General features: G+C 36.6%; 1 protein-coding gene across 4 annotated transcripts in view; it reads right to left on the bottom strand.

Annotated features, from left to right (window-relative positions):
- NOVA1 (NOVA alternative splicing regulator 1) overlaps positions 1-25,731 on the bottom strand; it is a 157,240-nt gene extending 131,509 nt beyond the window's left edge. For 2 of the 4 annotated variants that reach the window (XM_030034336.2, XM_030034345.2), the window contains exon 1: positions 23,251-23,350. Coding sequence is in view for 2 of the 4 variants with exons in the window: in XM_030034326.2 (XP_029890186.1) it covers positions 23,251-23,394; positions 25,251-25,386 (280 nt within the window). In the remaining 2 variants the exon portion in view is untranslated. Of the gene's footprint in view, positions 1-23,250; positions 23,395-25,250 lie in introns of those variants that run through there. The other 2 variants (XM_030034326.2, XM_030034323.2) reach the window with 2 other exon arrangements.
- Between the last annotated feature and the right edge of the window lie 713 nt (positions 25,732-26,444).

Genomic DNA, 26,444 nt, shown 5'->3' with positions numbered 1-26,444 from the left:
CTTACTTCATCAACAGAAGAAATTAACCTGTACCAGTTAATCATCTGTTTCAATAATACACCTGTCTAGTAGAAGGTATAAAATATCTTCAGCCGTAAGTAGACCACCAATAGATTTTATGCAGAACTCTCACTGTCTTGACACTTTTTCTAATTTCCAATGCTCAATTGAAATTTTGGTATTGAAATTAAGAATGTAAGAAGCACCATACTGGATCAAATACACTATTCTGAAATGAAAAAAGAAACAAAGTCATTACAGAAAGCTTCTTCCTCAGTGTATCTTCCTAGTGTTCAGCAGTTCACATAATAACAGCATGTTTATCACACAAGGCAGGCACAGTCTGCGTACAGCTACTACCATCCTGATCTTCCATGATCATCTCAATGAGAGATTTTTAGAATATGGTTCCTTCTCATTCACATCCAAATTTTCTACCAAATGGAATGAAAAAGAGGGGAAAGAAGGAAAGCCTGAGGACAGGCTCTCTGAAGCCAAGAAATCCTCCCACTGCCCTAAATGTTCTTATTGCCTATTAAAACACATTACACAACAATAACTTACTGGAAGCTGCAATAAATACCTGATAAGGAGGAAAACGCTCTATATTCCTACCTTATTTTAAAAAATATGTAATTTTTAATCCCACACTACAAGTAAATTCACTGTTATCAGGAAACGGCACCTCCAACATTTCCAATTTTGTTATTTGACCAAGGCAAATTTATGAATACCTTTGAATCATCAACAGAAATAATGGACTTCTGGTGAGTGTACATTAACACAAAGCTATATTAAGAAACAGTAAGCTACAGACACTACAGTATGCTAGAACACAGTCATTAATACATCCACGCAATGGGTTCTTTTAAAATTTTTTTCTACATAATTTAAGTGAGAAATCTTGGCAGCAAGGAATCTAGCTGAATTTGATTTTGCTAATTAGTTGTTTAATTGCATTTAATTTTTTGTACAGATGTTCACAGCTTGATGTTCAGGAGATCTGTTTTTTAAGTACAAAATTAAAAGTGCCTGGGATTTTCTAGACCTATGGGATCTGAATGTTTGGAAAATGTTTTGCTTTAATCTGTTGTACTAGAGTAATTTCCTTTACAGGGAACAACAACCACCAGCATGCCCCTAAAATAAAAAAATAAAAAAAAAAATAAAAAAATTTTTTAAAAAAAGCAGACTTCTACAGCAGCCTAGACATGCCGTATAGAATTATGCCTTATATAAAACAACTTTAAAAACAAATAACTTTAAATCCATAAGATTTGACATCAGAAAATAACTCAGATAATAATTTGTTGTCAGAGGTAAATCAGCTGCAAAAATTTCAAATACAGCATCTCTGTTTACTTAAAATCACACCCAAAAAACACAAACAAAAAGGATATTCAAGATACCTCTGGCATTTTACAACACATAGCTAAGATGGGGGAAATATATCAGCAATTCCTTTGAGTCTCATGAAATCAGGTTTTGCTTATGTCTTTCCACAGCTACCTAAGAATTTTATTAGTTTTAACATGACTTCTGTTTTCAAGCTAACCATTACATTTGATTAACCTCTAGCAATAATACTTTTGACAAATTCACTTTCCAACCACGCTATAAGCCTATATTCTTTTTCTTCTTTGCCAAGACTTACAAAGACGGTCTAGATGAAAATACTTTTTGTATAATTTATATATACATACATGAGGAATTTTTCCTAAGTTTTTTGTTTGGTTTTTTTTTTTAATCACAAAGTAGACACCAAAATATCTGAAATGAGCTACGAGGATGTAAATTCTGAGTGAGAGATCATTCCATTTATTTCTGCTAATTCCATCAAGGATAATGACCACAAGAAGCCTCAATGGATAATATCAAAGTTAGAATAATGACGATGATAAAACCTATTATTCTCCAGTTTGACCACCTTCCTTCTCCACTTTGTATTTTCCTGAAACATACCCTTCTTTTCACTGGGTTTCACTTAGGTACATGAAATCCTGTTTTAAAGAGTATGTTACAGCTAATATACATATGTAAGTACATCTTTTATTGAGCTGTACATACTGATATTCTCTTTGTTCATAACTTTCTGATTTTTTAACTCTAAATTGATTTAGCTCATTACAGTCCTTAAGATTTGGTACTACTTCACTTAGAACACCATAAGCTATCAGACATTTTTGTCCTAAGTATTGTGAGGTTGGGAATAAAAATGTGGATAAAAAGGAATGTTGCACAAATGGTTATCAGGAATGTTCATCCACTCTTCCTTTTCTCAGTTACTTTAAAATAATATTAAGTAAACTTCTCATATCAAAGAGCGGAGACAGGTCAGGCCTAACTATTGAAGTATTACTCAAAAAGCATGTAGTTTTTAGGAAATGTCTTTTTTTTAAAAAAACAAACAAACAAACAACATTTTTATGGCATTTTAGTCTTATAGTATACATTTGCATCCAGTTACGTAAATTAGAATATGGGATATTAAACAAATATTAGATAAGTAGTAGGTACTGATAAATGTTCCTGCACTGCAACACAACAATCCTTACAGCTAATATCCTGGGTTTTAGTCACATCAAGTTTGCACTACTAATCTTTGAAATAATTGCTAAATTTACAAACACCCTGAATATGATAGACTACCAAATTTAATTTATAACTGTTCAAAACTACCACATAAAAATGAAGGAAAACAGTAACTTCTACCCCCTAAGCTCAAAACTGGCTCATAAACCAATAACAGAGAAAAATAATATAAGCCAAGTACAATACTGGTACAGCAGCATAAGCACCTCAATATCACGGACAAATGCCATTCCTTCTAGTAGCAGCATGTGAATATGAAAACAATACTTAGGACAAGTAATCTATCAGTGCCATTTCTAACTAGGAACAAGGTCCTTTGATATTTTCATGAAAGTAATTTTTTACTAACATGCAAATTTGTAATACTTTTTCATACACCAGTTTTGCCTTAACTTTCCAAAGGCCATTTTCCTATGTCCACAGTAAAAAAAGTAGCATTCCTTATTTGTTTCTGAGCTAGCATTACCAACAACCAAAGGTAAAGCATAATTTTGGATTAAAATTAATCCACTGCATCTGCAAACTTTTTTTTTTTTTAAATATAACCTTACAGATCCACCAAGAAACAGATTTGTAATGTATAATTCCTTGCTTACTTGAATATTCAGGGCCTAAATTAACACATTTGACCTAAATGATGTGATTTTTTTCCTCTATTTGTATAACCTTCTCCCTGCTCATACATAAGAGCTCTTCATGACCAACTACATAAAACATACACTTAAATTAAGAAATTGCTTCTGAAACAGATGCTTTTCAATTTTAAATTCAGAACCATTCTCTACTTGTAATTGCATCTAATTTTCTCAAAGATAGGTGAAAAGTCCTTCAAAACTGGCAGGAGAGAAGGGAGAAGGGAAGAGGAAGGCATAAGAAATGTAATATCACAACTCCAAAAAGTACCACAGCTCGTTTTAGGACACAAGTGGGGATCAGCTTACTTTTTAAAAATCAACTCTGTTTAGCATTTGCATAGAAAATAATGTTCACAGACCAATGAACAAACATACATAGGAAGTACAAGCAAGAAAATTAGAGCATAAGATGCTCACCACTTTCAACAGGATAAAGCTCTCAACTTTTACTAGCAACTTTATTCTAGGAAGTAAAATGTTGGTTGTTGCATTATATAGGGAATGATGAAGAAAAAAGAATGGGTAGAAGAAAGGATCAGTAGAGAGTATTATTTTGGTAAGATTTCTAGGAAAACTTATGAAGAAAAAAAAACCAGACTCCACTTTGTTACAATATTTAAAGGTAGTCCTTCCCCACAGCGATACAAAAAAATATATATTTTTTTTAATAGTTATGAGCTTTAGTTCTACATATTTAAAATATCTTCTAACTATCATTAAAAAAGCTTTCAAATTCAGGCAAGATCAAGTGACAGTCACAAAACAACTTCACCATCTTAGTAATTACTTACTGATTGTTGATTAAAAACTAAAAATTAACATAAAGTGTTAAAAACACATCTGCTGTGCATAAACATAGTAATTGGAAAGTTTTTATTAATTTTGTAGGTTCTTCAAAAAAGAGAAAGCCACTAACTTTTTTTTTGATTCAGAGACACAAATTTTCATGACAAAATTTATCAAACTAATTCTGTAAACTTTAATTTAGAAAAATATACTTATAATACCATTTCACATTTATAAATTTTCATCCAACATCATACCAACACATAAAATGTGGTGTGTACATAAAACATACTCATCACATTCCTACACGAAGTTAATTCCAAAACTGTTCTCACCTCCTAAACTGTAACTGGGGAGGTAAATTCCTTGGCGTAAAGGACAGATTTTTGTTCTGCACTTCCACAGGAGACAGAATATGGGAATCCTATAGGGTTCCTACGTGCTTAGTCAAGACACAATAATCTTCTTCAGGAAATAGGCAGGAATCAGGTTGTTGGCAAGAAATCTAAATCATACTCCATCTCACTTTGCACATATTGTGAGGGAACCTTGAACTGTAAAATAGTTTCAACTGTAAAAATGGTCTTAGCACCACTTCTTACACAAATTTGTAGGAACTCAGAACTGCCAAACTTTGGTATGTACTAAAGTATGTAGACTTAATGGCCTCTCAGTTACAAGTAGAGTAGAACTGCGCAACAATCTAAAACCAGATTTTATTATAAATTTTTATAATAAAATTCCTCTATTATCAAGACAGCAACTGTTGTTACTATTTAGATGTGACTTTTGCTTCTCTTGTCCAACTACACATAGAAATTTACAGCCTGATAAAAGCTACAGCTACGGTCACTCCTAAAATTTAAGATAACCAATTCAAAGTTATTTTAAAAAAAAAAAAAAGTTACTGACCTCTACGAAAAAGTATTGTTACTGAAATCTACTTTAAAAACAAAAATGTCTTTTATTTTTAAAAAAATAAATATTCTCATATCTAACATACTAAAGCAGTCTAAAAACTAAAACTTTCCCCAGTCCTCGGGTTTAATGAAGCAATATTCATCATGGGCCCAAAGCAATCAAAAAACCTCTCAATATTCCATTTCTCCTTTCACAAAAATCCCTGAGGTTACACAGAGTTTCTTGAGACTCAAATTTAGAAGTTAGTAACTTTTCCCAAATCTTTAGCCAAGGAGTTTAGAGATCAAACAGCTATGCATTGCTTGGATGAAGTATTTGAAATCGCTTTCTCTTTCCAGTCCCATTTTCTTGTCCCTTTTCTAGAAATCATCATCAGTCTGTAAATCAGGCAAACTCTGTGAATTTCAGAGCGGGTCACACCGAAAATATAACCATTGTGAACAAGAAAGAAAAGGCAAAGGATACTGAAATGACGAGAAAGTCATAACAGAACTCTAGAACAGAAAGGTAAGATGTATCTAATGCAGCACTGTACTGCATATATGTGGGCACATATATCTTTGAAATGACCTAATTATTACATTTTCACAAACATGCAACAGCCATTCCAATATAAGAAGTTCTGCCTCTTTTTATAAAGACTACTGTAGATAATGCTCAAAGCCCAATTTTAAAACCCACTGAGACTGAGCTAGAGAAGCAGCTACTTCATCCCATGAAAATATTTTTAAATGGGGCAGAATTTTTAGAGTTGAAAAAACACTGCTTTGATTTCCTGCCTGCCTTACAAAAAACACTGCAACAAATGTAAAACCCCCCCACCCATGTTGCCAAAGCAGCGGCAGTAGTAGGTACCATAGAAGCAATCACTGAGAGGTTACAGAGTAGCTACAGTCAATGACAGTAAAAGAGCTGAACAAGGCAAGGCTCTTCAAACATCCTGTCTACTAAACACTCCTCTCCTCCTCACCAATCTGTTCACATACACCTGTCTTAGCATCTAGTTACAAGGTTATACACCTATTTCCACAGCTTTTCCATGTACAAAAGAGATACAATTAACAACAGGAAATTAAAAATCTGAAGGCTTTCACCTACTTGACTTTGAAATTTCATTCTTTTGGTTTAGGCTTGGGGAGGGCAGAGACAACTGGCTGCACTTTTCATATGCAACTTTTTATTATGATAAAAAAACCATAGAAGGGAATCCAGCCTGAAAATGTCTGAGGAGCGTACAGAACATGAATGAAAATATAAACACAATCTCGTGCAAATTAGCAGAAAGCATCGTTGGTTTAAAGGTAATACTGATCTGCCTAGAAGGCCATGTTTAATTTCAACACAGTTTTCATTACCAACCAAACTAATTTTCAACTCACACATTATTAATTTATGAACTTGACCAGATATTCACACGACACCATGCTTGGAGTCACTCGACTCTTAAATTAGAACTTGTCAAAGCTAAAAAGTTAGCTTAATATGAGTTTTTTCTGAAAGGAGTCATGCATACTTTAGGAATAAAGGTTACTGTGTGAGCAGCAAATCCCAGTGCTAATGAAATCATACCATTTCAGAAGTTCCTATTTGTCTTAAAAAGCACTTCCATAGGCTAGGATTATGAATTATAGCTACCTGCAAAAAGATGGAATTGGACTTAATGACTCAAGAGCAGGATTGTATGAGTATGATGTCCCATTGACAGTTCTGTCAAAAAAGGATAGCACATCTTTTCATTAACTAAATTACATTTACCTTATGAAGGAAAAAGAAACAGCCCCTTTACTCAGCTATAAAAGCTTTACCTTCCCACCAGCTTGTTTGAATAGTCTCATACAAATAGGCACCAAGCTCATAGGGTACATTTTCCTTTGTCATCCTCATCCTACTTCATTTAGGACATCTCCTTGGTGCGTAAAGATGCTTCAGAGATTTTCTGTTGCATTTCTCTTGTGGGGGAGCTTGGAACTGGCAGCAACACCTCAATTTTGGGGCAGGGGGAAGGCCTTGAAAGGGCTAGGATTATGAAATTTTATGGGTTTGTCTGGAAGGACAGCAGGGAACTGGATTCCCTAACCCATGAGGTCCTTTCCACACCTACTTTCTAACAATTCACTTGAATTAGCTTCCCAAAAGACTCCTCAGTTGCCTTCTATGCTATGTTCCTTTTGAACACTCAACGTAGAAGCACCCCAAGAATGATGTATGTAAGGGAACACGGATGAGGACCTAACCAGCATCCAGAGCTGTAAACTCAATTAATTTCTATAACTCTTAGCAGTGTCTGCCAGTATACCAAGACAAAATTTAGTGAAGTTTGGGGGTTTTCCCCCCTACATTTTTAGAAAGGCAAAATGTTTACACAACATAAAAAGGTTAGTAATCCCTGTGGTGGGCTCACCGTGGCTAGCAGCTAAACCCACAAAGTTGCTCACTCACCACCCCCCGCCATGCCCCCAGCAGGATGGGGGAAGAAAATAGGAAGAGCAAAAGCAAGAAAAATCATGGGTCAAGATAAAAATAGTTTAAGTGAAGGAAAAGTAGAAGAAGGAAAAAAAAAAAAAAAAAAAAAGTGATGCAAAGGCAATCACTCACCACATCCCACAGGTAGACCACTGCCCAGCTACTCTCAAAGAAAAACACTATCTAAAACCCCCTCCCCTCCATTTTGTTGCTAGGACAACGTTATATGGCATGGAATAGCTTTAGTCAGCTGAGGTCATCTGCCTGGCCATGTCCCCTCTCAACTCCTTGTGCAGGCTCAATCTCTCACTGGGGAGGTGGGCAGAGTCAGAAACAGAGAAGGCCTTGCCACTGTGCAAACACTCTTCAGCAACAGCTAAAATATGAGCATGTTGTCAATGCTTTTTTGGTCACAAATCTAAAACCTAGCACCATACAAGCTGCTGTGAAAAAAAAATTTAACTCCATCCCAACCCTACCCAGTTGTACTCGGAAGTCTTGTTTTCCTCCCTTGACATTTCTGTCGTGTGACCAGTGATTTCTGTCTAGCTGCACAGTGTGGAAAGGCCAGGTGTGAGGACTTTAGCCACCATTAACAATTCTCAAGTGCTTAGGGTTGACAATATTTTTTGCCTTAACTTAAAAAGTGAGGGAAGTTCTGCACTGAGAAAAACAGGCTATGTGGAAAAAACAGATCTTCCTTCTTTCCTCATTACAGACATTTTATTACAGCATTCTGACCATCCCTCAATGCTAACTGTATCATTATTAAAAAAAAGTTACAGAAATCTGAGTAGTCAGAAACACCTACAATATTATGGGAATACACACAAGTCAAATATTCCACTAAAAATACAGCAGCTTATAACTATGTTTTAAGTTCTCAGAAGCAGGGCTTTGCAAAGAAAAAGGTCTGCCATCATTACCTACAGGTTCATGAGAAGTCAGTATAAAAGAATTAACAGCTTTCAGCTCTAAAATTACGAATTCCAGTAATACATTACATTAAACATGCCATTTGAGATATATGCCAACTTAAACTATCACATATGGCATATCTATCTAATTATCACAGTTTGTGTTTTCATATGCAGAGCTGTTCTAGTTTTTAAACAATGTGTCAAAATGCACTCTATCTGAAAACAGAAAATGCTGTCTTTTACAATAGCAGTAGGTCAATACTGTATTTTTAACATGCAGTACACTACATGTAAAAAAAGAGAAAAAATACATTAGAAAAAGTCTCTAATGTTTTAGTAATGATTTAGCTTTCTTATTAGTAAAATTTTAAGGTGCAAAATGAATACTAAAAATAAGTTTCTCAAAGATAGTATTTTCAATTTTTATTTTCCCCTTTCAAGTCTTTAATTCACCTATTGACATACTAAGTCTTAACTGACAATGGACAAATAAAACAATCAAATTAGTCATTCTCCCAGTTTTGCATGTGATTAAAAAATACTATGAAATAGCACGTGTGCAGACATCAGTTGCAGTGAAGACAGACCTCACTTGTGTTCCTTCTTCATGTGCAATTTGACCTCACTCAGAACAATTGCTATTGCAGAATCATACATTCTAATTGCAGTTCAATACAAATCATGCCCTAAAATCTTTGATTTCAGATTCCACAGCTGGTGGTTGGTGTCACTTCAGCTGTTCAGAGGGATTTCTTTTTTTTAATGTTTCTTTCCGTAAATAAGCAAAGAGCTCACACATAATTACCATGAGAAATTACATAATCTTAATCTCTGCTTTTGCAACTCAAACAGGACCACGTATTTTTATACAATAAAATCAAAATGTGCATGGAAACAAACAGTTAAAACCTTAGTAGCCAAATAACTACGCAGCAGCCATTCCAAATACTTCTGGTTTTTGTTCAGGAGTACAGAATAAATGTAAAGATATGCCACTCAGTTATCAACTGCATTTTCCACTGTCTCCCTCAGTTCTCGCAAACTGTAGATGGGATTTTTTGATAATTTCAACAGAAAGCAGACAATATCAAGATATACTTGAACATACTGTCTTATTCTAAAAATACATATTACATTATAAATACAAATATACAAGAGTTTAATAGTGCCTCCCCATTTTTTTTCCCATTTGTTTTTAAATGAGCATCAAGTCCTTGAGTCCGCAACTACCTTTACAGAACGTTTCTATTAACCTCAAAATGAAACACATGCAAAAATGTTTAAGTTTTTGCTGAAAAAATTTGAAAGGCGTTAGAATTTGAACACTAAACCAAAACTTTTCTTAGATTTTAATTTTCAATGAACAAATCAGGGCAGGATTTTTTAAATAATAAAGGGTTGTGTAAACAACTGGACTATCCAGAACACAGGAAAACCTTAAGTATTCCAACTTTTTTTCCTTACAGAAAAGCAGAATGATGCATATATTTGATTTCTTCCATACATACCCCATCAGTCTCCTCCCTGATCCAAAGTCCAAATAATCCTTCCAAAAGATGAGTCAAAACATTTTATGTAATACACAAAAATAGGACAATTTGACTTCATGATTATTGTTTTAAGTCAAAATGCCAATATTTCCTTAGAATATATTTTTCTACAGTTTACCTGTGCCTTTTAACATTTCAGATTAGAACTTTAACTACAGAATCCTTCCCGCTAATTGTTTAGATAATTTTTGACAATGCAGTCAGTTCCACACTTCACAAATTTTTATTTCCACCTTTCAAATCTAAAATAAAACAAGAATGTTGGAACAAAAGAAAAAATGTAATGCTTGTAACAAGAGCAGTTATTTGCAAATGGAAACAGATTCTAGAAAATGTTTAGTTTGAAGAGGATTTGTAACTGAATCTGGATTAGATCTAACTCTTCTGTTAAAATGGACCTTTTAGCAAGACTGGAATACATTAACATAAAGCCAGTATTTTCCTACGTGGAATTACTGAACAGATTTACTAATATATTAAAAAGCCAGTCTATAAAGACACAGAATCATTCTTTTAATATCAGAAAATCTGGCCACATTTTTAAGCAAGTCAAAGAATAAGATAATTACAAAACACTACTGATTATATGCACTAAGTTTTTATCATTTGTCCTGCTTTTGGCATTAGCAAAGGGCTGCATTTCTGCATTAAAAATTGAAAGAAACTTTTAAAACAATGTGAATTTTCTTGCAAAGAGACTATGAACTAAAAGAAAAGGCTATAAAACTCTTATCCCAAAACGGGAGAATTTGGCAAGTTCATACTGATAATCTGTATTATATACCTATTTTTGATAAACATCTGTTTTCAACTGAAAAGGCATCGTACATGTTCCTCACCAAAGCACATGCGTTATTTCTGTATTCATCATTTACTTGATTATGTTAAAATAGAATGTAGGAAGAAAGACACCTCCAAATACAGATTCAAGCAGCTCTATCCAGCTGAGAAAAGTTCAATTACAATTGTTTGCGAGGCTAGAAAATGGTGAGAACACATCCCTCCTCAGAGAAAAAGGCAGTAGTAAATGTTCACTACCCTAGAGAAGCACCAGGAAAAAATACATTCCGTTGCTAGAAAAAAGGAACACCCTTAGAAAGAAAGAAGTCTTTTACCAAAAGACCTAAATTGGAATCATATACAAATTTATACCTATGTGAAAACACACCAATATGGGACTTTGTAGACTGGATACATACTCCACCTTGCATGAATTCAGTACTTACCTGAATTAATGTTTGTATACAGAATCTGCTGGTAATTCTACTTTGTAGGAGTGTCTCCACTCACTTTCCTGGGAGGCAGTGGCAAACAGGAAAGAAATTCTCATTTTCAGCCCTTATGCTTAAGGGACAAGAAAAAGAATTTGTATTCCTTTTTGCTGAAAGTAATAGAACATCAGCAGTGGAAAGATGGAAGAACTGTACCTCACTTTACTGACCCGCATATATAAAAAGTTTGGACAACTTCAAGAAATGCTCAACTTCAGTACAATATTGGATCTCAAGCAACACAAAGAATGGGAAACAATTTGTCAGATTTTGATTACTTCCAAAAATCTTCACCCTATCTAAAAATGGGAAGTTTTACTTAACACAAAATCTAAATTCAGAGTGATGGTTATAATTTACTGGCAGAATTTCCATTCTGAATATCAAGTATAAAAGTGGAAGTAAAAAAATATGCATGTTAAACTGCTTATGAAATAAACTACAAATTCTCCAGCACTTAGAACATGCTGAACTACTATTCTGAGATTCAGAATTTAAAGGTTTGTAGAAGGAAAACTTAGAGCTCTAAAAAATAACTTGGAGATTAAAAATTGAAATTAAATACTTGTTGAGATTGAATCATTGCCTTTTTCCCAAATAAGCAGCAAACACATAGTAATTTTTTGAATGAAATATATCTTTCTAACTATCTTCAGCATTTGTAAGATGGCCTGTTCAGCAAGATTCCTCAATTTGCCCCATGGAAGGGGACAAACATAGGGGACATCCCACACCTTGAAGCAGATAACACCAGTAAGTTATTTCTACCCAGAAGAAACATCTATACAGAAATCCAATATGAAAACCATCTTTTGCTTTTGAGCAAGGGAAAAAGAAATTGGGGAAGTGATAATCCCCTTAGAATCCAGCATTTAAATGCTATGTGAAAACTGCTGCACCCTAAAGGGATTAACACAACAGAACCTGCTTAAAGCAGAGTGAAACTTTAAAAATTATTCAGTACGGAGAGATAAAGTCTACTCAAATGTCCTAAGGTATCTTGGTCTTTCCGTCTACATAGAGACTTACCTACAAGGATTCCAGAATATCTATGGATCTGAATCCACACTACAGTTCACACATCTGTTTCTTTGTAAACTGATATCACTTCATATAAAACACACCATCATTCTCCCTTGATTTGCCAATAAACTGCATTACAATTCAGTAGATAACTACTAATAGCACTTTTACCTCTAAATTAGCACTGGAACATTACAGCTCTTTCTAGACCTACTGAAGTAAGTCATACTACAAATATGAAATTTATATTAGTTTCTGAAATACTTTTAGTTTTAAGCACACTTGACTTGAATATCAGATAGCCATCATCAGCTTATCTGCACCTCCCAAGTAAGCATACTTCACAATATGAAAACCTCATCACACAGAACCAGTACTACTAACATACACTAGTTTACACCAAAAGCCCTGCATGCTTTCTTAGTTGTGGCTTCATAGAATCTTTGACAGGGAAAAGCCACCCAAATTAAGACACCTTCATGCTTACCGCTACCGAGAGCATTACAATCACCTATTCTGATCTCCTATGCAATAAAATATCACAGAAAAAAATCCCTGCATTATCTTCAGAGCTCATTTAACTATATGCATATTTTTAGGAAAAGGTCATTAAATTTTAATTGCAGTTGAAATACCATAACCCTCAGTAAACTGTTGTCATCACTTCTGAAAGTTTGTATTGGGAGAAACAAGGCACCCAAAACAGAACTGGCCATTCTAGTAAAAAGCCAAATACTTAAATAAATAATGAAAAAAAAAATCAATGATCTTCAGACAGCCAATACAAAGCTGCCAAAATTTACAAGCAGAGACATCTTTACAAAAGAAAACACATGAAAAGAATTTTGCACATGATGAAACTTAAGTTCCTGGACTAGCCAACACTGAAAACATGGTAGTCATTTAAGCACCATATTAAGATATTCCATCAAAAAAGGACAAAAAGTGGATAAACAACAAGGAGTTTATTTTTCCTCATTATGAGCATATGCATGTGTGTTGGAGAAAGGAAAAATCCAGGTACTTATTTTACAATTACGGATGACTAAATTTTGTGCCCTTTTCATGTCTGCACCCTCCAAATCAGAAAGTGCTAAGCTAATTAAGTGTGAAGGACAGAACTGGAACTACTTCTGAACACAAAAACCCACATTCTTTCAAATAGTAAGTACTATCAAAAACATGATCCACTGGAAAAGATAATACAGAAACAAGAAAATGATTAGTTACTAATCAACAAAGTACCATTTAAAAATTGAAATAAAAATTAAAATTAACTAGGTATAAATATTTAATTCAAACACTGACCTTGCTACCACTATCCACTCTATGTCTCTAAGACTAGAAGGTTATAAAACATTTGCATAAACTGAGAGGGGGTTGTTTTTAAAAGGTACAGGAAAGCTAAAGGAGGACAAATATAGCCGCCTATTTCATTGATTTTCTCATCAAGAACATGCAAGACTAAAGCTCTGAGGCTACCAATTACATGTGGATTTCTACATACCCTTAAAAATATTGTTTTTAACAACCTGATTTAAAATCTGGCTGAGGAACGATTTTTTTTCCTTCTTCTGAATACTAGTTATTCAGGGAAAGAAATCATGATGAACTCAAGTAAAATGAAGAGCTGCTGGCTACACAAGGTAACTTCCTTTTTATAGAGGCTCTTTCCTGTCCAATCCTAAGAGTTTACCTGCTCATAGCACAAAATTGCCCCATCTTTTTTCTGGTTATTTGGGATCAATTAATCAGAAAAAAAAGAATTTATTCATTTTATGTATCATGTTGGCACTTACTAGAACAGCTAGTCATAGATGTAGATCCATACAGAACTAGACAGCTTATAAAATTATAAAGTATGTATTTTATTATTGTTAAAAGCAGTGCAAATACTAGATGAACACTTGGCATTACTAACTAAACAAAAACACAAAAACTTATATCCCTGAAAAAGAAAAAAAAAAAAAAATCTTTGTAAAGTTAACACTTCCTTATTTTATTTTTTTTTTTTTAAGCATCTCACTATGCTAGAAATTATATGCTGCTTGAGGAATGAGGAAGAGTAATCACAACAAGAACTGGCAGACTTAGGTGTACTGCACTGCGTGCAGAAATTGGGAAGTGATATAATTACAAGGAGTTCCTGGGGAATCCAATTTTTACTTTAGATTGACAGAGCTGCCAAGTGTTCATCTAATACAGTTAAGTAGAAGACATACAAAGAATGAAGTGTGCACACACATGCAAGACAGAAAACAAACCCCATACATGTTCTATGTCTAACACTTCTCATTGCAACAAATCATTTTTATAAAGCTTTAAGGCATCCAGTAGCAGAGTTTCATTGCAGACCTTTGAAACTCAGCACAGACAGAATGACAGAAGAGCCCCTCTTGTTCCACAGAAGTTTTCTTCAAATCCAGGTCAATACGCTGCTAAAAAAGCCACCTATTTCCCTTTTTTTTTTTTTGTGTTCCTCAGGAAAACTGTTGGTAGCTGCCAGATTACAATAAAACATAAATATTCTATAACTCCAGTTCAATATCACTGCCAAAACAGTATCTGCTGCAGCACCTGAATTGCTGCTGCTGCTACTACTACTATACACTATCCTACCTACACTCTGGCATTTCCCAATGCCAGATTACAGATGGGGACAAAATGTAAACCTCAGCTAGATCAAGCTCCAACTCAGCACATGGGCCAACTGGTCTTCTCCCGTTTTCCTTCAAAGCCATGATATTTCATTGCCCAACTCTTTGGGAATACACTCTGATACAATTTTGATTCTCTAAGCACACTGGATGCTCAACAAAGCCAACTGAATGGACACGTGCCATTTCCTACTTTTCCAGTACATGACTTCATATAAATATTTTCAATAATTTATGTTATAAAAATAAAGACTCCACAGTTGTATATTCAGTTAAATATTTGTAATTTTTCATGTACACTTTGAAAATCGGATTTTAGAACACACTAGGAAGATGATAAATTACTGCTGCCTCTGATTATCTAGTTCTCTACATAGAATTTTCTTCCCTATATTGCCAATGAAGAATCAAAAAAGAACTAAAGTCACTACTTGAAAATAAAATAAAATACATGTACATACAAATCTTCCAAGACCTTTGGAGGTGTGCACTATGGTTCTTGCTTCAAGCAAACAGGTGCCACTCGATGAAGTGGGGGAAAATAGTACAAATGTGTGAAGCTCTTTATGTGGGAAATTACAAGAGAGTTAAATGGCACTGAGCAAGGCACAAAAAGTGCTTTTAAAATAGAAACAAGGGAACATGCAGAGAACCTCAGTATCTAATTTAATTAATGATTGAGAATGCAAAGGCTCCAACTGGTGAAACATTAGCAGCAGCCATGAATTTCACTGTAGTTCTGTATAACAAGTAATCTTACCTGAGTGATTGTCAAAAAAATGTCAACACATCGATTGTATTTTTCATCTGATCCTGTCAATGCTGAGATGACAGGCCCTGCAGGATGCAGTGAGAGATCAATGATGAAAAACAGATGTTTAGTCTTTTCACAATCAAAACCTAGAAGACCAGGCAAATATGAAATTTTGTCTGAGATTCATGCTTCTTTATATCCAACAAATGCTAATGTTACATTATCACTTTCATATACTTAAGTTGACAAGGGTGTCTCTTCCTCACTTACAAGGGATCTGACCCCAGATCATTTATGTCACCAACATATAACTTTAAACCTGGTCCCTAATACACTATTCTTTCAAGTGCTATCTGGTCACATCTAGTTATTTATATGAGCTACTTCATACATCAGCCTACGTTCTCTGGCCTTTCACGAAGGAGACTTAATTTTGTCCATCAATTATGCAGAACACTCAAACCTTACACAAAATTTATTTCAATTCAGAAGTCGAGAAGAGCAACGCACAATAGTATTGCTCATAACTAGCTCAAGCAAAAGAGTGATAAATTCATATTTGAAGTTACAAAGGCATGTTAGCATAGTACAGTTGGGAGTTGACTTCCATAGAAACCATAGCAATCCATAGAAACTTCCATAGTTTCCATTTGGAAACTTCCAGTTTCCAAATACTGCCTTAAACTGACATTTCATTCAGACCAGTTAAGTAATTGCAAATGAATTTTAATGCTTAGCGATAATCAAGAACAGCACATTTAATATTAAGTAAACCCCAATCAGATTCAACCATAGTTAATTATCTAATATGTTAAAGTGAAAACAAGTTAATATGGGGGATGGGAATTTAGATTATTGTAATTTTATTATGTATTAAAATATTTAATATGTCTATTAAATATACGGCAAATTTAAAACAGTATTCTGACAATCATTTCTCTATTTTTAAATTAAAATACAAGCAATGCAGTTAATCCTTATAATGCTATGAATAGTCACAAATTGGGATGCAATAAAATCAAAACAAAAATAGGATGGAATAGAACCTTACATGTCTGTAATGCAACATTTAAAAGATCTCTAGGCTAAACTCTGGTTTGATGTTTCCTTTGGGGGACAGAAAGACAGAATCTCCCTGAATACCAGTGAACGTAAGGAACCTCATAGTCTCCTAAAGCCATGTCATGCAGTTAGGCAGAAGATATTAGTATACCTACAGTAAATTAATAGCCTCGCACATGAACAGCACACTCATGTATTCCAACTACCAAATACCAGCTCTCAATTTCACATGTGTCCATGTTACTAGAAATCCTTAAAAGAATCACAACTCTGAGCTAGCCGGCACAAGCACCAAGCGTACCCCATTAACACAGCATACTACAGTACACCAGAAATTCACACCAGACACAAACAATACAACTCTTCTCATTTACAGACAATTGTATTTATTGTCAGAATAAACACAAATATTTTTGCTAAGTCCATTATAAGTGACATTTCAAAAACATGTTCATCAGCCTCATTACTTAACAGATACATTTAATAAACAGCAAAAATGTATTACAGTTTTAGATTGAAGTACATTAAGAATTTTATGTTAGTGTCAAACAAATACAATTAGAAAACCAAAAGGCCTACCAAGAAGCACTACCATCAACAAGAGTCAAAAAGCAGCCTTTCCATTTCTAGTATGTATTGCATTTTATACTATGACACTGCAGCCTCTGAGGGTCAGATTAATTAAGATCAACAGCAGCTGCAGTGCAACGTGAGAAGCACACTGCCACAGCTCTCACCAGTCCAGCCCAATTACCTGCAGCATTCCAACACTGGACAACTGACAACTACCATACTCCTCACCAAGTCATTAACTCCCACTGGCCTACTGAAAAATGCTAAAAACCAAACTAACCTCTTTTTAAGACAGACTGCAACGCTGACTGCACCTGCTGCAATTTGCAACGATATGTTTGCCAGTCAAAACTTTACAGATGTTGCCTAACTTTATGCTAGAGCTCTGTCCAAAGACAGAAATGAGACAGTAATCAGGCACAAGCCCTCCACCCAAATCCCTCTATGCTCCATTTCTAAAAGCCAGTCTGACAAATTCACTAAATCCAAGGTTTTCTCCCCTGGCCAAAAAGCTACTGATCACTGACGAAATAAATTCTGTGGTCAACTACTGATGATAGTATCTAAGTTACTGCAATTAATTAAAGAACAAACAAGATCAAAAAGTATTTGAAAAAGGCATTGCTTGTTACAGGTTACACCCATTAAGAAAAGCAAAAACATGTTTCTTTTACTGCACAAGGGAGAAGAGGAAAACAGTTAAGAGACTCAAGACATTCCCTGTTTATATTTTTAAAATAGTAGCTCCAAGACCTACGTTCTGACAAACATCCATTAAAATTTTGATCTATCTGCAAAATACCATCAAAGTATTGTATGGAAATTTAAAACTTTGTGAAAGAGGAAATTTTAACATTTTCAGTGCATACCAACTTCGGCTATTTTTTTAGGTTTGTTTGTTGGTTTTTTTTTTTTTCCAGAGTGCATTAGTCCAGAAAATAGATATTCTTAATGAATAACTGCTTTACAGAAATCTCAACTTCATCAAAAAACCACACTGTTATTAGAAGGACTTTCACCTACATAAGCTTTCTAATTACCGAGAATCATTTGGTTTTCAATTATATTGAAAACTAGTCAAAAGCAATCACAGTTAAAGGTTGAAAATGATTAAATAAGGCATTTCCCTGTGATAACAGCCATCCTCACTTTGTTCTTTATTTTGCCAACCAAGTGCACATATGGTTAGTTTGTATCATTTACTAAAGTTAGACTAACCATTCCAAATCTATCACAAGTTGTTTTAAACCTTTCTTATACAAGACAAAACCACAGCACTTTCGTGCAAGCCAAAGCCATTTACTACGTCAAAGTTTATTCACTCATTAACATAAGTAAGTCCCTACAGAAGAAGAAATCAGTGCAAAATTTCTACTTAAACTTCCACTCAAAATTTCTCTAAGCCTACCAAATGAGAAGCTGCTAAGCAATGATACACTGGGCAAGTTAGATATGTAACAATCTCAAGATCATACCAAGTTACATATTCAGTTTCAGCTTCCTTTTAAATGTAAAATACTAAGGATCTGCTGGCTAACAAGCCAACTTTTTTTTATTCTGTTCCAGTAACCAGGCAACAGACAACTGTCCAACTGAGAATTATCTCTCTGAACAGCTGGCAATCAACACTTGGGGGTTTTTGGTGGTTGGTCTTTTTTTTTTTTTTTTTAAACTAGTAGAAAGATCAGTGATTCCAGTGATTACTTTACAAACCTACACAGCTCTGAAATCTCTACTCACTATTTAGTCATTTCCTCAGTCCCATTATCCCCAAAGTTACTCATGTAAGTAAATGTTTACAAAAGAATCTGAAAATCTTAGATATATATTTATGAAGTCTCTAATCAGCTAATGTTAACACTTCAGAAAAAATTAGAAGTATCAAGAATAAAAGTGAGATGCATTTATTGATGTATGACAAACCACCTTCAAGGAACCATGACAACAGACAACTAATAACTAACACCATTCTCGCTTCTAACTCCATTACTCTTTTTTCTCTTCCATAGCTGAAAAAGCAGTATTTCACTTTGATATTATTTCAAGTGTTGATTTTTAAAACAGATTCTTTTCCCTACTAGACTTTAGGTTATTTTTAAGAGTTATAAATTAACATGACAATTCCTTTATTATATAAAGGAAATAATAATGGTGACTCAAGCTTGACATATTATACCTTTCCCCTTCCTAACAGTTTAATAGGAGTAATGAAACTAGTAAGTGAACTTATTAATTATAAATTCCTGTAAAGTTGTTACTTAAACATTCAATGTGTTGGAAAGGTTTTTAAGAGTCAGAATAAGAGACTTTTCAAAAGGTACTTGCACAAAGATTAGCCAGACTATCTCCCATAATACATGAATGTTTCAAAAAAATCTGATCTTCAAACACAAAACATCTCAAATACAAGTCACTTCGTAAAAACATAACATAGCCACACAGCACTTCATACACTGTTAATACGAGGCAGGGGAGGAAACTCCCACCTTTTGTATTCTCCAAGTATTTAGATCACTACTGATTAAAAATCTGCTATAAAAACAACACAGCTAATCTATTGTTAAAAGCAGTAAAACCTTATCCCCATTTAATTATGTTTTTATTAATCTCTGTTCTTAATATTATCTAATTTCAGTACACATGTGACTTCATATTCCAATAAATTGAAAAACACTGACCGAGCTCAAATTCACTCAAGCACCCAGTTCAGACCAGGCAAGATCCTGTTGCAAAATAAACAACGTGATGTGATGTAACATAATTTTGTGCGTGTGTGCATGTGTGTATGTGTGAGACTGGGGTGGGAACGCAGAGAAAGAGCAAGACTGCATGAGAGAGAAAGAAAAGGAGAGTGTGCGCCAGCATCCGCAATGGAAAAAATACACATGTCCAGAGCAGTTTTCAGTCCAGCGCTCACTATAATTCAGAATGGAGAGATAAGACAATGAGAGCTTAATACCACAGAAATACTGACTCTCTTTTATATTACTGAAAATAAAAACCATACATTAAAATAGCTCCACAGCAGCCACTTTCTTTATGAAGTTCACTTCATTAATACTAAAGTAGCATGGCTATGTCTGTATTTAAATTTTGGACCAGAACCTACTAGTCAATACACACTCTGTACTTCTCTGCAGAAAGGATCAGCACCTATTAGTTTAAAAGTAGGGCATATTTTGCCATTTTAATTTCATTTCCACTAATCTAGGGGGACAAGCCTGAACAGAAAAGAATCAGAGATAATCTAAGCACAATAACCAAAGTCAAATTGCAGAAGTCCAGACAATTAGAAAAAGTCAGCCGGTAACCTGAAAAGAGAACAATAAATTTTGTACTCAAAAAATAAGACTGCAGTGGACAGTAATGTACTTATATACTGCTTCCTATTTTGTAAACTAAAATGTTCAGTGAAAAGCTGTTTTTTCCTTCAATTTCTTGTAATTAGAGCTGTCATATAATTCTTCAGTAATTATGTCACCTTTTGATGCACAAAAATAATTCCAACAGAAATCAGTCTGCATACTGAAGTCCTATATCACAGAGGAAAAAAAAAAAAGAACACTATTAGATCATAGAACTACTCACGACTTCTGTATTACAACCAACCTCCTCCTTTCCAAACAGCAACTTACGCAGACTGCTAAAACTTTTCAGAAATACAGAAAAGTTTCACAGAATCTTCGGCAAGACAACATTCCATAGCGAAATGTACATTAAATACATTTACAGTTATAAGCATCAGAGGTACGGACTAAATGACTTTTATTGGGAAAACAGAATAATTGTTCAAGAAACCTTATAAGAAAAATAAACCGTATCTTTATAGCAACTATTTCACATGATTTGTATTCCCTAATGCTATATGAGCATGAGAGTCTGGAAGAAACCCAAAAGCCATCAGCTCAGGGAATGCCAGGACCTCCGAAAATTCCATGGGCTGGTGGTCAAACGCAAACAGAAAGACTAACAAGAGCTAGCCACACTGGAATCTATTTCTCATCCCTATTCCATGCTTTAGCAGGTGTCAGTCACAAACTTCCTTACAACACTCATTTTCTATACGACACAACGTGGTTGCAAATTCAAAGCAGACTGTATGAAGTCAAACTGGAACTTCATTTGCACCTGTTACTGTGAAACTACTTGAGCCTCCCTGCCCTAGTTATTTATATTTTTACTACTGATTTTAAGAGAGAATATGTTTATGTCATAAATGTTTTTACTCATGTCATTCTAGCTTGCTAATTTTTATTTTTCAAAGGTTATTCTGCTGCTACTGCTGTATCTTTATAATTTGCTACACAAAAAAATATGTAATTCTGATTTAATCAGGAAACAGAAGAACTGTGGTAGAGCACTGAACAAAAGATCTAATCCTTGGAGCGTCCTTTCCAAGTGAGTGTAAATAAACTGTAGTAAAATGAAAAGGCTTGTAATTTGGTATTTGGAATATTCTTCATAAACACCAATTTTCTGTAACATCCTTGCATATCTGATACCACCTCATGTATAATGCAGAAAATCTATTTCATTTTCATCTATTGACAGTGAATTTAATTTACTGTTGCGGCTCTTTACCCAGATTATGTTATTAATTCTGCAATCAGGCTCTTTTGAATGCTTTTATTTCTTCCAAGAGTTTTCACAATTCTACATTGATTTTTTTTTTTCCACCCTAACACCTTTCAAAATAAAGGATCATTTTTTCTAACTTTCTAAAGAAAAGTAAAAAAGAAAAAAAACCCTCAAAGACAACAAGCATCAGTTCATAAGCTGTACCTTTCAACAGGGAAAATCTACATGCATCACTAACATCTGACATTTAAGTATTATAAACTACATTCATTAAGGAAATGTACAACAGGTGCATTAAAATTTCCACACGAAAAATCATCATTGTAAATAGACCACAATCTCTCCATTAATAAAAAATTATCCATTTCTGCCTGACACTAAAGTTAGAGGACAGGAAAGCTAGATGCTCCAATGTTAGTGTTCTGTTTACATCCACACCAACTACTTTCACTATTTTGTAGAATTCAGTCATCTTGTTAAACTAGATCAAATGCAAAGCAGCTCTTCTTTTTCCAACAGAAAAAAGTAAGTAAGAACTAGTCAACTCAATTCTAAATCAACAGTTATTCTTCAAAATAACAAAATCAAAACACTAGAAAAAGTGTTAGCTATGATATTATTTCACATCAGTTTTTAAAAAGTCCTCTAGAACAAAGTTCAATTACAGAATGCTAATTTGTTCATCTTTAGGGGGAAAAAAAAAAAGATTATTCAGTTGCAGAAGCTAAAATCTTGTATATCATTATGTAAGGCTCCTTCTTCAGAAATCTTATAAAGGAGAAATGCTAAATCAGGTATTTATTATTGTTATACGCAAATATTAAAAACTTTTCTTGTGTATTAATGCAGTTGATGTAAAATACTAATTTCTTTATTCATCCAAATTATTTCACTTTCATAATACAGTTTTCTTCCACCATCATGATAAACATAACATAAAGAATATCTAAAGAGCAGCACTTGTCCTCTTTACTTCACTCCAGAGCCAGTGAACAAAGCAGTGAAGCAGAAAGAAGGTACATAATGGATTTAAAGTAAATGGCCCATTCTTTAAGAGGCGGCCTCTCGTTTTTACTCATTCTAGCTTAATTGTCATTACAATGTCTGGAAACTTCAAACGAACAATTATTTTTAAGCCAGCTGTCAGGTTGGTTCCTTAAAGCTAGATTTTTATTTTTTTAAAAAACTAAAAAACAAAGCAATCAAAATGTTAATGAAAAATACTCTTTTGCAGAAACATTTTAAACATCTTTAAACATATTTCAAGCAGTTAGTGCCCAGTCCATTCCATACACCAAGACAGACAGAACATTGATATTCACTGTTGCACTTTGCAACATACTTTTCTGAGAAATAATGCTTCCAGCTGTGCTGGAAGCTTAGTCGTCAATACATGAAACACACCGACACGTACGTACATCCCTTGGGATTCAAAAATAAAGAATTGGCTAATTTTTGCACCTACCTGGGTAAAAATCTTTGGACTTAGACAGCTTGATGGTGGCCCCAGTCTCTTTCTGCAACTGAACAATTGTCTGTCCTCCCTTCCCAATTATAGATCCAGCAGCATAACTAGGTATGAGGACCTTTAGAAAATACTGGCCATCCTCTGAAAAATTGAGATATGCACGGTTAATATGGCTTACAAACTTTGATTTTTCCTCCCCAGACCCACAAATAAACAAAATGTTACATCTTTAAACTCATCCAGTCAATTCATGCATCTACATCTAACCAGTTGCGTCATTCTACAAGACATGTTTAGACTATGCCTTTGACATTTTAAAATACGTTCGTTTATTCTGAGTAGATTAAAGAATCCACATAGATTCCTTAATTCCGTAAAAGAATAAGAATAAAATCCGAATTATATTTCAAAGGTGAATTTTTTTTCCCAATGGTAAGCAGCACAGCACGCAGAAATGATCGGACCCCTTTGAAAAAAATAAAGCCCTGCACAAAAACGTGCCTAGTGACAACTACAACCTTGCTTGAAAATACTGCAAAAGAAATGCCAAAACTAAAAAGGAACGAATTGTAAATTCTGATGGGCTATTTGTTTGTCATTATCAAACACATGAGAATAGCAATTAGCTATTGCCTGCATTCTTCTTAAGTGAGCAAAACGACTACTCTGCTACCAAATAACCCACCCAAAATGTGGGGTTTTATTCCAAGCATTTCAGTCACTGCCAAGAAAACAACTCAACATGGTGCGGATGGAATCACTTGCCTAAGTAATCCTGATGCATTCCTTTAGCACTTCTTAAGCGACAATGATCTCTTTTAAGCTCATTAATTAAAGGACATTAAGAAGAATTTTTCCCAATTGATCAAAAGCCTAAGTCACTTATTTTAAATACACTTAAGAGGTGACGAGATGGACAATGCCAGTCCCCTACCCACCACTAGCTTTAAAGCACACAATCGGAACAGGAAAAAAATCCACAGAATGAATGGAGGGGAAAAAGAAAAAAAGATTCCCGGTCTGATTCGGCAACTGCACAATTGTCCGTGCTCTCACCCCACTGCTAAACCCAGCTACACTGAAGTCTAAGGACCTTCCGTAACCGGCTCCGAGAAAGTGCAAGGCAATAAGGGTACGCTGCTTCCCCAGACTGAGGCTCTCCCCGGCAATTAAGGCAACGTCCCATTGGCATGGATATCAAGATTTTTACCAGGAAACCTGTTTCACAAAGTTGTTATTTTTCCCCCTAAGCGGAAGGGACGATCCCAGTCCACCCTACTTCTCCTACCCGAGACTATAAGCGTCTCGAGAAGCGCCCGTGTGTGACAGTCGTGCCCACCCGTATCAACATAGCTGGCTGAACCACGCACTACGTACAGTCGGAACGCTGCTCTCAATATTGGGCAAATAAATTCACCTCTGCCTCGGTGCATTGTTATGACGACTCCAGTGCAAACGGACAGCGGAGATGCTGGTCCCGTTATAACTCATCTCCTCCAGGAAGAGCAGGCTGTTAACTAGCGAGTCCCCGCAGCCGAGCGGCGACTCCCCCCGCCACCAGCCAGCCCTCGCCCCCAGCACGGCGAACGCACGCCGTGTATGCGCTGACAATAGAAGTGAGGCCAAGGAGGAGGAAAACGCACGGCAAGGCTGAAATTCAACTTGCGACCCAGAGGATGTGGAAGGAGGAAAGTGCGTTTGCCGTCTCCTTCCAGCTGCCATTTATTTTCGCCCATCGTTAAGCGGGCGAGGGAGATAGCTGGGCTGCGGAAGCCCCTTGTGCTCCCTCCTAGTCTCCGTAGGGTCACGGCTGTGCAGCCCAGCGTGGATATTAAATAAAAAGACTGGTAGATGCTGAAAACCGACGCCATTTTGATGAATGATAACATTAGAGAAATGGGAATGTTTGGGGGGGGGGAAGGGGGGGAGGCAGGCAGGTAGGGAAGCGGAGAGGTGGGTGGGTTGGGCGGGGGGGAGGTGACAGAGGGTATACCCACCGCCCGTGTTGGTCCTCTTGGTGCTGCCGGCTTCAGGGGGGGCTTCAAGCGGTCTTTTCCGGGAGTCCGGCGGGTCCAGGTCTATGGGAACCCCGGTGTGGGTCCCGTTCTGCTGGATGGGAGCTGCCGCCATCATGTTTGCTGCTGCTCGGAGGAGAATTGTCTCTTCCCTTCTGTGGTGGGGGGGGCAGGGAGGGAAGGGGGGAGGAGGAGGAGGAGGAAGGGGGAGGAGGAGGAGGGGAGGGGGCTCGTCCCGTTCTCTTGTCCTTTTCGAAAATGTAGAGCTAAGCTCGGGATTGTCGAGGATGCTGCGCGCCTTGTTTATCTGGCACCCGGGGGGAGGGAAGGGAAAGGAGGGAGGGAAGCGGGCAGGACTGGGCTGGAGGAGCAGCTGCAGTGCAGTGTCAGGAGGAGATGAGGAGAAGGGAGACAGGGGAACGAGGGGGGCGAGAGAGGGAAGAGAAAGGGGGAGAGGGGAGGAGGAGGAGGGGAAAGAGTGAAAAGAGTGAGACGGGAGGAGGAGAGGACGGAGTGAGTGGGAGAGGAGAGGAGGGAGTGAGTGGGAGAGGAGAGGAGGGGAAGAGAACGAGTGAGACTGAGGCGGCGGGGAGGGAGGGAGGGAGGGAGGGGGAGAAGGAGGGAGGGAGCGAGCGAGCGAGCGGTGTAAATGGTGGGCGAGGGAGCGAGTGGGAGATGATTCACGCTGCCTCCGAGCCCCCGTCCGTCCCTGCCTGCCCTAGTGCCGCGCCTGGCGCTGCGGCTCGCCTGCCCGCCGCTCCCGGGCTCTCGTGCCCTCCCTCACTGACGGGCTCGCGTGCGCGGGGGTGCAGAGGGGGGATCTCTGCCGGTGCCGCGCTGCTCCGCTCTCGCCCCAGCACCACCGCCGGCCGCGCCGGCGGGCGGGCGGGCGACTGACTGGCTGGCCAGCCGACCGGCCGCGGGCTGGGGCCGCCACCCTCGGCTACACCGCAGAAACCCAAAAGGCAGGAGAGGTTAGAGCCGTGGGAGGGGGTGCACGTACGGGGGGGGGGGGGGTGGACGAGGACGAGGGACAGGCGGCGGGGGGGGGGGGGGAGGCCGGCATAAAAGAGAAGGGCGGGGCTTCCTGCGAAGACAGGCGGGAGAGCCAGCCAATCGGAACAAAAGAGAGCGAGGTTGGGATTGAAGCGTATGGCCAATCACGGGCCGCGAGTG

This window comes from Aquila chrysaetos, chromosome 2 (assembly GCF_900496995.4).
Source record: "Aquila chrysaetos chrysaetos chromosome 2, bAquChr1.4, whole genome shotgun sequence".
Lineage (NCBI taxonomy): Eukaryota > Metazoa > Chordata > Aves > Accipitriformes > Accipitridae > Aquila > Aquila chrysaetos.
This window is presented reverse-complemented; position numbering and strand designations above follow the sequence as displayed.